At 36.6% G+C, this 15,020-nt stretch overlaps 1 protein-coding gene across 1 annotated transcript in view; it reads left to right on the top strand.

Annotated features, from left to right (window-relative positions):
• The first annotated feature begins 6,408 nt into the window (after positions 1 to 6,408).
• LOC131432469 (tyrosine-protein phosphatase non-receptor type 9) overlaps positions 6,409 to 15,020 on the top strand; it is a 149,765-nt gene continuing 141,153 nt past the window's right edge. The window contains exon 1 of the mRNA XM_058598770.1: positions 6,409 to 7,166. Within this exon, the coding sequence (XP_058454753.1) occupies positions 7,149 to 7,166 (18 nt within the window). The 5' untranslated portion in view covers positions 6,409 to 7,148. The remainder of the gene's footprint in view (positions 7,167 to 15,020) is intronic.

The following is a 15,020-nucleotide window of genomic DNA, read 5'->3' as shown; positions in this document are numbered from 1 at the left end:
TTTGAATTGTTGTTAAACTATACATTCTATTGTAAAAAGCATGTTCACAATTAATTGAATAGTGTATAACAATACATTAAAATATTTTTCAATGGTCAGAACAAAATTGTGGAAGGTTTTGTAACAACAAATCGTATTGTTGTTCTACAATATTTTTTATTCGGGAAGTAAAAGGCTAATTTTCCTCGGTAATCCATTTTACTTCGGTACTACCGACACATATGGGTAAATAAAGATAAGCTTAGACTATTTTTAAATTATGGAACTATTCCACTTTTTATCAATACCAAGACATTGATTTAATGCAGCTATTCAAATTCTTTGCACAGTCATTATTAAAGTTTCGCTGCTTCAAAATATAGCGAAAGATTCAGATTTCAGAGATTGGCGAATCCAACATTGACAGCAAATGGAGAAAAACATAGATGATTCGATTTGTTTTTATTTCTTATTTAGTAATTATCTCATATTCTCAGTTCAATCTTTGTTAAATCAACGAACTGTTGCTTTACAATTATGTTCACTTTTCCTCTATTAGGTTTTTTACCGTCACTGCTAACCTCAATCGTATGAACAAATTTTGACAGTTCGGTGGTACTGTTTGTAAACAGACTTTTTTTTTGTTTATCTGTTGACGAAATTGATGAGACATTTTACGGTGCATATCACCTATATAGAGTATTAAAACATTTCTTCACGATTGGATAGGGTTTGATTTTGAGATTTATTAAAAAAAAGTGACTAGTTGCAAAGAGTATAGACGATTGTTTAAGATGTGTACTTCGATTTTTGTTTAAGCTTGTTTGTAAACAGTACCGCTGAACTGTCAAGGATGAATTTTTGTTCATTTGTGACGTCACGATAAAAAATCTAATATACACTGAATAAATGAACATAAAAAGAGTTTCGCCCTTTTTCGATTTGTTTACTTCTATCCAGCGCATTTTCCGTGAAATTGGCTGGTTTCCGCGACTATGACAAATCTGCGGGTGATTTTATCATCATGTCACGCGTTTTTTGTTTTTGATAACGGCCAATAAGCCACCTGTCAACTTCCATTTTCGAAAGAAATTGCAGGCGAGCTATGAAAAATAGAGTGTTAAATTTAACAAAAGACGAAAGAGATAACTTTTCTCTTCCGTTTACTATTATTCCTTACTCTCAACGAGAGCCGAGTCATTCGAAATTACTCTTCAAAGTGAATGCTGATGAGTGGCTTATTGGCCGTTATATATAAAAAAAAGCGTAATATTTACTATTTCCAGGGGGAAAAATTTCGGAAACCATCTAAATTAACAAAAATGAACAGTTTCGCCTTTCCTTTCTAGCAATTGAAGTATCTCCCTGTTTGTTAGTATGGAACACGGAGGACAACACTTACGTAAATAATTGGAATGACAGTATCGCCCTCTATAGTTCTTTGTATTACTAAAATTGAGACTTTTGTAGAATCCGAATTTTAAGGCAAAACTGTTGGATATATATTCTGAAATTTAGTTGACAAATCTAACGTTTTCTATAATTTATTTATTTATTTCATCGTTTGCTTTAACACGTCGCTTGTTATCACTATATTCTAACACATCGTGCGACATACCGTAATGTTCAACACGTTTTATCTATCGCACCATTTCTTGTACGTCGTTTGCATATTACCAGCCCGGTGGCAAGGATAGGGCGCTGCAGCAAGTGCTATCGTAGCCAATATCTGGGGCATTTGGTGGGCAAGCGCTCAAAGTATGGTAAACAAACATTCGAGCATTTCCATTCGAGTGAAATCTTATTTTCATTATCGTAGTGATGATAATCTGATCTATAATTTGCGGGAAGTGCTTTAAAGGGAAAACTGAATAAACAAAGAAGGGGAAAAACTGAATAAACAAGTAGTTTGTAATATTCAATTTTTTGTTAACCATTCTTCTTCATTGTTTTGTTTTTTGCAGCATGATGCTGGCCACAGTTTCATGACGCCATAGCAGGGGGCTGCATATTACGTTCAGAGGTGTTTTTTTAAAAAACTTAGCTTAGAATGAAATGCAGCGATTTTGATGTAGTATCTCAATTTCTTTCTTTCTTTGTAGGAAAAGAAACTCGATTTGTTTAATTTTGTAAGATTCGTCCTTCTTTGAAAAACGACTGATTTATACAAGTGCTTTTAACTCTTCATGCGAATAGAACAGGAGTTTTGTAATTTTTGTTATGAAATCAAAATCAAAAAATGAAATGAAAATCAAAACAACTATTTATATAGAAAAAAATGACCATTTTCATATATTTGTTTTGTTTTTTATATTTTCATATATTTTATATCCGACTAAAGAATTTGGTAGAATATCATATCATATTTCATGAGTGGAAAACACATCACACTGCTTCCTATGAAAAAAAAACTGCCACAAAGGCCCTTACGCACGTTTCCGGGACTGAAAAAAAAACAATTATTAACAGTTTTTACATCCAATTAATAAATTACCTACGCTGTGTTATCATATGGATGATTTTTGCGTAAAAATTATTCGTGATAGTTATTACTTAACCATGACAACGCGATCAGATCTCAAGAAAAAAAAACAAATGATATCGTTGCGGAACGTAACGGAATAATTTTCGTGAAGCCATCTGTCAATGCTGCCTGTATAATAATTTTTGTGGGTTTTGTTCTAAAAGAGCATTTTTTAAGATAACCTGACATACAGAAGAAAAACTTTGAACTTGAAATTATGTTTTCTTACACAAACATACGTATGCTTTCAGATACCCCATTTTCTGTTCCCTCCAAATGCAGAATATACCGCTCTACATACTAATACAATTTTACAAATTTATCATGTGTTCGACGTCTATTATTCAAAATTACATGATACTTGATACACGCACACCCGGGTCTCACTAAACTGATGTTCATACAGAGCTGACGAATAATACGAGAACGGTTTTATTTGTAAGCAAGATTGCTTTTACTGTTTCGCTTTGACTTTGAATAACCAATCAAAACTGTGCTTTTCGGTGCTTTGTACAGCCGGAATTAAACATATACACCAACTGCACTCAATTACTGAAAATATTCCTTAATTCTATGGGTAATATCAATTTCTATCAATTTACGCGGTTTAAATTTTACACACTTTATTTTGGCACTGAATTTCCCGAAGGGATGACAGATCCGGATAATGCAAAAAAAACTTTAAGAGTCAATGGAAACTAATCAAAGTGCATATATCTTCAATAATACATCTAACCGTTGAAAAGCGCATCCAACCGTTGATAAAAATGTCAAAGCATATGCGATCTCTTCTAAAGTTTTCTTGTATTTTCCTTCATGACATTTAACGGGTCGTCAACACAACGTAACCAATCAAGAAAACTAATGCTGAATAAAAAAAAATACGTTTTGTGGTGCATTAATGAATAAAAATTTCGTGAATATGATAAATTTTTATTACTACAAGTTAATATACATCGAGATTCCAGGACTAAAACTCTTGCACGTTGAGAGAGTATTGCACTGTTTGTAGGTGGTGGACATATTAATTTTTGCGAGTATATTTTCCACCATCCGGATGATCCTTTTCGCGTTATCTGAATCAACAGAACTTGAGCTTCGCATCGAGCTTATACATGGTTTGATAGCGATCACTTTCATAGCCGAAAAGAAACTTTGACAGATAATCTCGGAAGTATTTATCACTCTATTATGTGATATTGTTTTTTACTTTCGACAAAAAAATGATTGAAATATGTATTTCCTAGAATAAATAAATTAGGATCTCTACCAGTCATGATTCTTCTAGTGACAATTCTGCAGCTTCATTAACACAAATATTGTTATCAACAACGTATCAATCACCAAGGTAATATTACGAACCACCAAAAACCCAACAAAAGACAATCGATCCATACCCATCCGTTACTATGATCAGTAAAGATGAAAAAGTAGCTACAAGAATATGCATAACCGAAAAATACGATTAATCCTTTTGGATCAAAAATGAAGTTTTTAAGTGTCGTTTCCCTCGGAACTTCCCCTAATTCTTGTTCTAAATTTGTGGTTATATCATATTACTGAAAATTTTATCATGAATTGTTGGATTGCATATTTGCGATTAAGTTCAAGTGAAAAAACATTGATGCAATGGTCGATCTAACGTTGTGTTATACAACTAGAGGTGTACGTGTGCGAGAATAACGAGTATCTGTCAAAATGCAAAGAATAACAAATTTCAAATTATCGTAAATTATTTACAAACATTTGTTCACGAGAAAAGATAATTCTCGTGTGAGAAAAATCATTATCAGCACCCAGATTTCATTTGTCGAGTATATTATGAAATATGATGGAAAATAGCTTTTTACCGCCTTTTGATTAATTCCTTTAGACAAAGACATCATATTAACAAGATATCCAGCTCTCACATTTCACGAACAAATCTTTGGCAACAATCTTTCTTGTGAGCATGGCTCCCTCAGACGAGTCCGCATCGAATCTCGTACATAGAAGTAGGGGAGAGAAATGTCAAATTCGTGCGCGCCAAAATAGCAGCACTGCACACCTATACAATTGACATGACATGTTGAATGTGATGACGTGCGATGGCGTTGCTGAACTGAAAATTGATTTCGCTCCTAGCTGACAGGGTCTGCTTTAGAGCTCAAAATATCTTCAACAGAACCGAAACACGTTCAAGATCTCGATATTAGAAAACAAATTTTATAAAAATCAAACATGATTACCCCAAACAAAAGAAAATAAGTTTTCTTGCATTTTAAAATAAACTGTTCTTGTAACAGATCCTGAAATTCTACAAAATAATCAAAATTATATGAGTTCGTCAAAGCTGCCTGTGTAAAGTTCAATCATCATCCTAAGAAAGGTTCTAATAATGAATCTAATCTGGCGCGTTAGGTAAAACTAGAGTGCTTATAATCAGAGTGACGGCATTTCATCCGTAATGCTGGTAACAATTTAAAACATCTAATCCGAAATGTGGACGTTTTCGTTGGCTTTCCATTGTAATTGACAGGTCGTTTGTCCGTTTGGAACAAAGCTGTCATTTCTGCGTTAGATTGCCTTTAGATGTGTCAAAGTCTCGTGATGAAGGCAAAAACCATGTTCTGTTCGAGTAAAGTTAGACTGATACCTTTTATTGAACGACTGTCAGACGCATGGAACGGCAACTATTATTTGACTTTTCTTCGCTTGATTTTGAGTTGTTTCGAATTTCTTCTTTCAATTGCTCCTTTGACTATTGTCGAAATACAAAGAGTAAAATTGCCCAATAGTAAGAGTTCCGAACAATAAACGTAAATTAAATAAACAGTATTCAACCTGAAATTATGTCCATATAACTCAAAAATTGAGTAAATAATCTAAGTTTCTACATGGAATATAACTTCTTTTCAGCATATTTTACGTGGATTTCATTTAAACTACTTAACCTCACATTGATACTCGAATATATCCTTTCCTTCTTCAAAACTGAGGATTGATTAAAATTGCACTTCAATTTATTGAGCCCATTATTCTAACCTAGGAAATGGATCAAACACCGGGAAGCAAGTCGACTTAGCGGAAACATACTACACTGACTCTAACTAAAACATTGAACGTAATCCGCGATGTTGAATGCAGTGAGTTGACACGGAAGCATATCGCAAAAATATACGGAATTGGAAGTTCTACGTAACATGTAATTCTTTTAAAAGTCATGTAAACTATTTATATGTTGCAATAATAAAGTTAATTTGAATCACGGAGCCCACCTGGGTTCGGTTCCCAACCCCGTACATAGAGTCTGACTCGAAGAAGCGAATGACATAATGGTTAAAACCTTTATAATCAAAAACAAAAAAAAGTTAATTTGAAATTCTAGCTAATTTTTTCTTAATAATAGTCACGAATTAGATTTGTTGACCCCTTTATCATAATGACGTTTAAACGTTGACAATAGAGTTTGACATAGCAGTGCTTTTTATTTGGATCATATTCCAACTAACGAATACCCAACTATCGAACGCTCCAACTAACGGGGCTCCAACCAGCGAATTCCGGCTGTATATCAAAAAGAATATCCACAAACCGACTTTTCTCATACCCCTCGATTTTCGCCGCATTAAATTTTGCCATTGCTGTCACTTTGGCAGATCCATCAGCAATCAAAAGTTTCTTTGTTTTGTCTCGGTTCATTTGTTGTTTTTGTTGTTCTTCATCGGCGTTTCTCCCTTCACTGGCAATGATGCTAGGTTATCCCTTTTCATCTTTCGCAGCAGACATCCGACGGCTCGCTCTATCATGTTGGTGGCCCGTCAAGCACACGTGTGAGTTGGTGTTTGTGCAATCTTTGCCAGCATTCAGCAGGCAATAATTCCAGCAAAAGTGTGTTTTGTTAACCGCTCGTCTGCTGGTTTCGTACGTTCGTCGGCGAGTGTGATGAGAATATTCGTTCTACGTGCTTGAAAGTGAAGCCATTCGTTGAAAAATTCGCGTAGAAAAGTTTCCCAGAACGGTTCCTCAAGTGTTCTTCGATTGGTAGATTGTCACGAAAATCCGCTGGATTCGAAAACGGTTCTCTGTGGACTCTAGTTTTTTTTAGTGTTTCCAACGTAAGCTATTTCACAGCCTGTTGTCCGGTGCTGTAATTTGAGGCGAGATCATTTCCGCTGGCTGACTTCTTTCTACATCATGCTGATGATGAAAACCAACCTTTGAGAAGGTAGAAGAAACCCATCGAGAAAAATTGGATGCGTGGATTTTTTTTTTCTGTGTTGCTCCGGCAGTGTTGTTTTTATTGTTCTCGTGGCAAATTGTTAAGCAGTTCGAAGGAATTTCGTTGATTATTCGCTCGGTCGGCCTTCGTCAGCGAATCTCGGTAGGCGTGCGCAATTTGTTGTTATTTATTTCGTGTGGCTGCTGCGAGTAAAAGGAAAAAAAAAGTGCTGATGTTTACTATTGATTAGAAAAGTTTTTGCTCTTATCATTACCAGTGTTGTGTCGAACCTCGTGCTGTCCCGCGCTGAGCCAGGTTCCATAGTTTTGTAGAGTTACGGATAAAATTGTGTCGTTAAGAGTTTGTTCCTGTTATATTGTGTTTTACATTGTTAAAGTAGAAAATTTGTAAGTTGCGTTCCAGAGCTTCATAACCGGAGTCAACATGTCCTCCCAGGAAACGGTAAGCAAGCATTCTTCCAATGTGTCCCAATAAAGTGTGTGCCTCTTTTTCAAGCGAACGAAGCAAACGGAAATTCCCCGAATTCGGGATGAGCACTTCTGGGAAGGGGCAATATTCTTCGTCTATCTGCGGACGCAAATTCCCCAGTTCGATATCGTCAACGTGCCTTCTGTTCTCCGGAAAGGCTGCTGATTGAATTAAATTCCAGAGTTCGTTCATAATCACCACCAGCACCAGCACCATCAGGCACCGAGCCAGTATTGGACTGTGTGCTGCGCGTTGTGCCGGAGAGATGCTACGTGTAGTGCTGTCAAAAGTTTGTTGACCCTGGTGACCAAGGCGATTGCTGTTTGTTGATATTCTGCATATTTAATTTTGGAACAATAATAACTCTACTGAAGCTGAAAATAGTATAACAATTTGTATTGAGATAAACAAGTGCTATCAAAAAAAAATAGACAAGCTATGAAAACAAGATCTCAGCCAGGCGAGGTGCGTTAAGTACTTCAAAGAGTGCAAACGTGATAAAATTTGTTTTTATACCTCGAATCAATTATAGAATACATTCGGTTTAGGCAACCGATACAAATTAAAACTGGTTTAAAGATTCACCCGAGCATGCAATTTCTGTTCCCATGAATGATTACCGGTAACGATGAGTAATCAACGAATCATTCTTCTACGACGTCAGGTTAGTCATTTGCGCTGTCAGCTTGTCAAACAAAAATTGCCGCTCTTCTCACGTTCTGTTGATGTTCCGAGAGATTGAGGGGACAACTACAGTAATTACACAAGGTTACTCAACATTTACCTGGCTTGATGTAATTCGCATAATATTCTGAGTAAACCCGTACTGCACCGGGGTGAGTAAAACCGGGGTCTGTCGTCACACGCCCCTGATCGCTAAATACTCGGTAACGAAGGTCCATTCACGTGAGCGCACAGCGTACGTGAATGGCTTTTAACGCTAGAACAAGCTACTATTTTTGAATGTACTACTTATTCATTGAATGGAAACGGTTCGAACTTGCAACTCGGATCGTTCAGAACGGCGATAATTAATGGGCGAAGTAAAGTAATGTCTTGGTACTTGTGCTCATTACATGATGCAATGAATCTCTGCCGGTTTTGGTTTGTTTTTCTATGTGCTAAATTTTGCTAGGTTAGTTAGACAAGTTTTGGACTACGGATAGAACGTTTCTAACCTAGAAGTAAAACTCCATCGGCGTACTTACTACTCTTTCAAGTCTGGAATATTTATCATTTTCTGAAATACCACAAGGCAGTCATCTCAGTCCCAAAATTTGTCTTCTTAATTGCAATGCTTTCGATAGGAATGACTATCTTTCAATTCTAAAACTACCAACCAGAATCGCAAAATCGTGCGAAAAACATCCGCGTAGCTTCGGACATCTCTCGGATAATTTTTCAAAAGGGCGTTTAAGCAAGTGACAGTTTCTCTTTAATCGCTCTCTCTTTCGATTATTGTAATGTGATTAAAAAGATTTTCTTTGATATCACTATCCTGTTTGAAAGTCGAAAGTTTCGGGTATCATTTCATGCAAAGAGTTGAGTGATAAACGTGGAAACCGCTTGGTAATTAATAGAAGAGAAAGTAAACAAAGAGAAACTGTCACTTGCTTATACGTCCTTTTAAAAAAATACCAAACCAACCAAAATTTCTAATGATCTACAATCAAACAGTTCAATCCATCGTCATAGTTTTGAGTCCGCAATTGCATGAGAGTCTGCTTATAGCGTTTTCGTTTTAGAACCTACTCGCGGGCGACTCTGACTCCGAGTAAAACGAACACGTGGTACGCGCCCTAAACAACAACTCATATTAAAAAGAAAACAATAAACAAATTCGTATGGATGCGTGTTGCGACCCGAGAAAATTTTCAGAGCGAAACTACCCGAATGGAGTCCGATCTAGAGTAACCCCAAGTTGCTAAAACAAACTTATCACAAGTTGTTTGGGCGACTCTGGGTCAACTCTCGGGCTGCTCTGATCAATAAACGAAAACGGTATTAGATTGATCTTGATTAGGAACCAACACCGAACATTTTTTGTTTCATAGCAAACGAAATTACACGAATATCCCAAATGTATGCAATTATATCTTTGTACATACTTGCGATACGATTTTGATATTTCAGCTGTTTTTCAAAGAAGGGCGAATCTAACATTGACAGCAAATGGAGAAAAATGTCGACGAATGTTTCGACTTTGGTTTCAAATTTCATTTAGAAATTATCGTATATTCTCCCATCAATGTTTGATTAATCGTTAAACTGTTAGTTTATCTTTAGAAGGCATGCAAATTTTACCACTTTCCTTCTATATCTACTGAATAAATCAACACAAAAAGAGTTTCGCCCTTTTTCGATTTGTTTATTTTTATACTTCCTATGTGAATTATGAAGTTACGCCCTGCGCATTTTTCGTGAAATTCATTGGTTTTCGCGACTAAGATAAATCTGCGGGTAATTTTATCGGCTCATTTGCTATTTCCATTAGTGAATGGTTCGGAAACCATCTAAAATAAAGAAAATAAATAGTTTCGCTCTTTGCTTGTATTCAAGTTTCGTATGCAAGCAGTTATTTTTATAGCGTTAAGTTTCTCTACCATTCTGCGATTTCGGTTGCAGCAAATAACTTTTTCTCATTATCAATCGAGTTCATCTTATTTAAAATAGAAATTAATCTTAAGCACTCAAAATTTACCCTGGGGTAGTTGTCAACTTCTCAGGCAAATGACATAACATGGAATTTCATCCGAGGTTGCATGACACAAGATCAGAGCATACCAATTAAAGCTTCAAATCGTTTTATGGCACTTTTTGTCTTGCTGTCTAGCTACAACCTACCTCTAGCATGCTACGCGTTAGCTATAATTTTGAAACGTTAGCTATAATTTTGCTTCTATTTATAGATTCGCGTGCTTCCAACAGCTTCGCTTTTGCATCGATTGACCAATCAGAGCGATGCTTTCCCATTGATATATCGCTTACTCCTTCAAAACCGTCGTCTATGGTAGGGAGATCCGATATGCCGGAGATTTTTAGCAGACAAAATGGGACACTGCTCGCTAGTAATCAAAATTTTAATCGTTTCTAATTGAAAATACGTGGCTTGATACATTCAAATCAAATCTTAGAAAAATTTCCAATCAAATAATAAAATAATATTAATAATTGATACAAAATATACTGAGCTGTAAGTGTTTAAAACCTGACCACATTTCTACGTGTAGTTTTCCTTGAGTTTCTAATTTGCACCCCTATATAGAAAATAAAGATGTGTTCCACATCAAAAATATTCTTACGTCTTAATTTTGCTTCATGCGTCAAATTATATAAGGATGATATAGGGTAACAGAGGTATTTTGGCCACTTCATATATTTTGGCCCACCTAACAAACCTCATAGATTTAATCGTTGTTAAGTAACCCATGTTGCATCAATTTGAAACTAATCACATTAAATTACCTATTGCGGAAGGGTTTTTTAAAGATATTACAACATTTGGTGGACATTTTTACAAAGTGGACTAAAATAAAGCCAATCCTGAAGTGGGCCAAAATACCTTTGTTACCCTACAAAATGCTTATTTACGAATTGCAAGGAATGCTGCAAACGGTTTTCATAAAAACAAGTTGACAATTTGAAGTTACGTGAAGGGTTTAAAAACACTTCAGCAATAGCAGGAAATACTTGATCTATTTGAACAATTTTCAATAATTTTCGCGTTTCAAATGAATTATTACATACAACCAATTCGCACCCTCTCATTCGGCTACTAACGCAGAAGGCGAAACTACCCCTTCGACGCCATTCTATTGACCAAATGCCATCATAAACACACGGTGAGGCATGAGATAGGAACTTGTGAGCACTTAGTTATCACACCTTTTGACGACATTTCTCTTGTTATTGACACAGTCTCGTTAATACATTTTATGCCTTTTATATTAAGATAATTTCTGACATTTGTTCTAGCTCTTTTTTGACACTAATTCTTTCAGATTGATTTGAGTAGTTGATAAAAGCATTTATGTCACATATTCGGCAACATTTCTCGAACCAAGCGAATCAGTAATGATACATTTGAACGTGTTCATTGATCACTCGCTCAAAAAATTATGCGGATTGGAAAAAATTGTCGATTACGTCATTTGTACGATTATATCTCAGAAACTTGAAGTGTCAACCATATGATTTTTTAAATCGACCAACAATCAAGGGGAGAGTCGCTTAACACAAACTATATTGTGCCTTCAAAAAAAAACACGTGATTTACTGTGAACCTAAGTCTGCCACTCTGTACCCCATGAAACAGCTACTTGTCAAAGTGAGCCCTTTGTGTGCCGCAACTGTGCAACTGTATGAAAACGAAACTGCCAATATTGATAAATGCACCAACGCATTGTGTTAATGTGTGATTGGCACATTGTTCTTAGCGTCCTGCCCTTGCCAACAATCCAATTTTAGCCTAGAGCGAGCCTCAAATTATTGATATCGGTTGATATCCAACAAAATAGAGCGCTAATTAGTTTTGACGTTTACGTCACTTATGCTATTCTATCACCGGGACCGTGAGGGAAAGCCATTGGAACTTCAACCCTGTTTAATGTACGCATAGTAGAATTGAAACGAACTTAAGTTTGTTGAAATCGGTTTAGCCATCTTTGAGAAAATTGAGCGGTAAAAAACAACGGAACCAGAAGTCACAGCAATTTGGTTTTCGAACTTGATGAATAGCCCAAAAGTAGCTTTTAAACGAACCTAAATTGAGCGGTAAAACACAACTCGTATTGTCCTTTACGTCACTTATACCATCATATCTCTGGAACCAGAAGTCACAGTCATTTGATTATTGTACTTGATCAATGGCCCAATAGTAGCTTTCAAACAAGCCTAAATTTGTTATAGTCGGTTCACCCATCTCTAATAAAATGAGCGGTAAAATACAACGCGTATTGTCGGTTACGTCACTTATACCATCATATCTCCGGAACCAGAATTCACAGCCATTTGATCTTTGAACTTGATTAGTTATTTAATAGTACCTTTCAATCGAACCTTTTAAATCGGTTCAGCCATTTTCGAGAAAATCTAGCGGTAAAAACCCTGTTTAAATCCACCTAGTGGTGTAATGATGCCTTTCCCATGATAATATTGTGGTATTCTATTCAATTTTTTCTCATCGGTTTTCGAGATAAACCACGGGATTGTTTGTGCATTAACTAGTATATCATACAGAACGAAAAAATGCTTTGCTCATGGAGGTCATCCTTAAGAAAACGAAGCCGGTTCACTATTATATGCACTTTCGGCACCGGAACCCGAGAACCGGTACAATCGAAGTCGGTTCGTACGGCCAAAAACTAACATGACGTACAAACTCTACTAGTTTTTATTCAAATTTTGAAGATTTTATACAATTTTACCATCGCACTTTAACCGACGATTTAAATTTTTGTTGTATCCGAAAATATGCAGTAATTTTTGGTAGGTCATTCCAGACCATGTGATATGAATATTCAAGACTAAATCTTTCATACACCCCAGACCACACGCACTTAACAAAATCTTGTAGAAGCACCATTCCACGAAAACCTAGAAACCTACATAAAATAAATACATTACCTACATGAAGGCAACTAAAATATCAACACTTGCACTTTCCGGTGACCCAGAGAAAGAAACACCGTGGTCATAAAATTCGACTGCAGAAACAAGGAAGCATCAAGTTTCAAATCGTTATGTCATCAAAAAGGCAGAACACACAAAATAAACATAACCGACTGTGTCACTTCCCTCTTCTTGACGTCCCTCATGTCCACAATTGAATACCAGCCAGCACGACCTAGAATAAAAGTAACTCAGGAGCACACACTAACTCAAACCGACACTCACGAGAATAACCCAATATGCTATCGCCCTCTCCTCTCCGTATCACACCCGCTCACTCTCATCAAGAAGCTTATTGTAAAAACTAATTAGCTAGGGTAGGAGAGCAATCTTAATCACAACTTTAATCACTTTACACTTTCATTTGACCCTAAGATTGGGATTAACAGTTTTGAGTCCAGTTTAGAATTTTTTTTACGGTTTTTGTTTCGCCGAGAGCGAGAGTTTTGTGAGTCAAACCATCGCTGAGAAAAGTGAGTGAGATCCATTTTGGAATATATGACCATGATTTCCGGTGCTTCCGGAACCGGAGACCGGGAACCAGAATAGCCGAAATTGGTTTGTTTTGTTGCCTACTGATAATGGCTATCGATTTGTGTATTTTTGAGAACAGTTTAGATTTTTTTACGGTTTTTGTTTCGCCGGTTTAAGGCAGAGGCCAGTGTGTTTTAGGGTGATTTAGAGGGCTATTTTCACGCTTCAAATCTGATTTTAACGGTGACGAATATCAAAAAACCCAACTGACAATCTCTTAGAAAATTAGTTTAGATTATTCTGTGGAAATTACAGAAATTCATTGGAAGGTTTTTTTTATATTTAAGGAAGAATTGCATAACTGAAAACGTCGTCTTTCAACTTGTTCATTGAATATCTCTCCTTCAAAAGCATGGATCAAAAATCTATCCTGACAAGGTCTAGATAATTTAATTTAGATGCGATTAGTGCATAAAAACATATATGTTGTCGCGATGAAAAAGAAGTGTAAGTTATTTTTGTGGAGGTAAGTCGATTTCTATGGCGGTTCAATTTTTTCTACTCCAGTAAGGCTACCAAACAAGCGGTAGTTTTATTGGATGCAGAAACATTTTATGCAAACTTGTAACCGAAAATATCGAAACCTTTCTAGTAGCCTGGCCCATCGAGTCATTTCGTACATATGCGAGAGAGCATGGAGAGAAATGTAATACGCAGAGCGAGACACGTGGTCGGGCCTCAATCCTTAAGTGATGGTGTACAATATTTTTTACCCTATAATTCAGGAACCGGAAGTCGGATCTGGATGAAATTCGGGAATTCCGTATTGGATCATGAGACCTTTCATTTGAATCTAAGCTTATCAAAATCGGCTCAGCCATCTCCGAAAAAACCTAGTGAGATTATTTGATACATACACACACAGACATAGCTCAGCTCGATGAACTGAGTCGAATGGTAAGGAGTGTATCGAAAATAAGCTATCCACTTACATTTGTGTTGTATGCATGTATTTGTGATGGTTTTGTGTGCTCAGATCAAAGCATTCTATGCGTTTGGCTGTCAGCTTTCGTTTGTTCACTTGTTTGTGCGGTTGAAATTCTGCGTTTTCAAAATGTCGCGTATTGAAAAGGAAGTGAAAATTAAGGTTCTAGACACATGGCTAAGTGAGAAGGGTATTACTATGCGAAAACGGTTAAACGGTTAAAACCATCATTAATAAATTTGGGTAACACTGTCCTTTGGATGAGCTACCATGAAGAGGCAGAAAACCCGGTTCTTCCAAGCCGGAACTGGACCAGAAAGTGGTATCTCTAATCATGAAAAACAAATCAATGTCAATACGTGATTTGGCCAAAAAAAGCAGGAACGAGTGTCGGAATGGTCCAGCGTATCAAGAGGTGAAATCACCTGAAGACCTACAAGAAGCAGAAAATCTCGAAACAAAGTGTAGAACAGAAGAAGCGAGCAGCAAGAAGGGCTCGGAAATTGTATTCGCGTCTTTTGCAGTGTCCGGATGCATACGTTTTGATGGACGATGAGACTTATGTAAAGGAGGACTCAAAAACCCTTCCAGGTCCACAATACTTTACTGTCGTCGTTGGGGAGGATGTGAGCGATGCGGACAGGTCGATTCAAGTGGAGAAATTCGGTCGAAAGGTACTGGTATGGCAAGCAATATGT

Source organism: Malaya genurostris, chromosome 2 (genome assembly GCF_030247185.1).
Source record: "Malaya genurostris strain Urasoe2022 chromosome 2, Malgen_1.1, whole genome shotgun sequence".
Taxonomy (NCBI): domain Eukaryota; kingdom Metazoa; phylum Arthropoda; class Insecta; order Diptera; family Culicidae; genus Malaya; species Malaya genurostris.
Note: the sequence above shows the minus strand (reverse complement) of the source record. Positions and strands in the feature narration are given on the sequence as shown.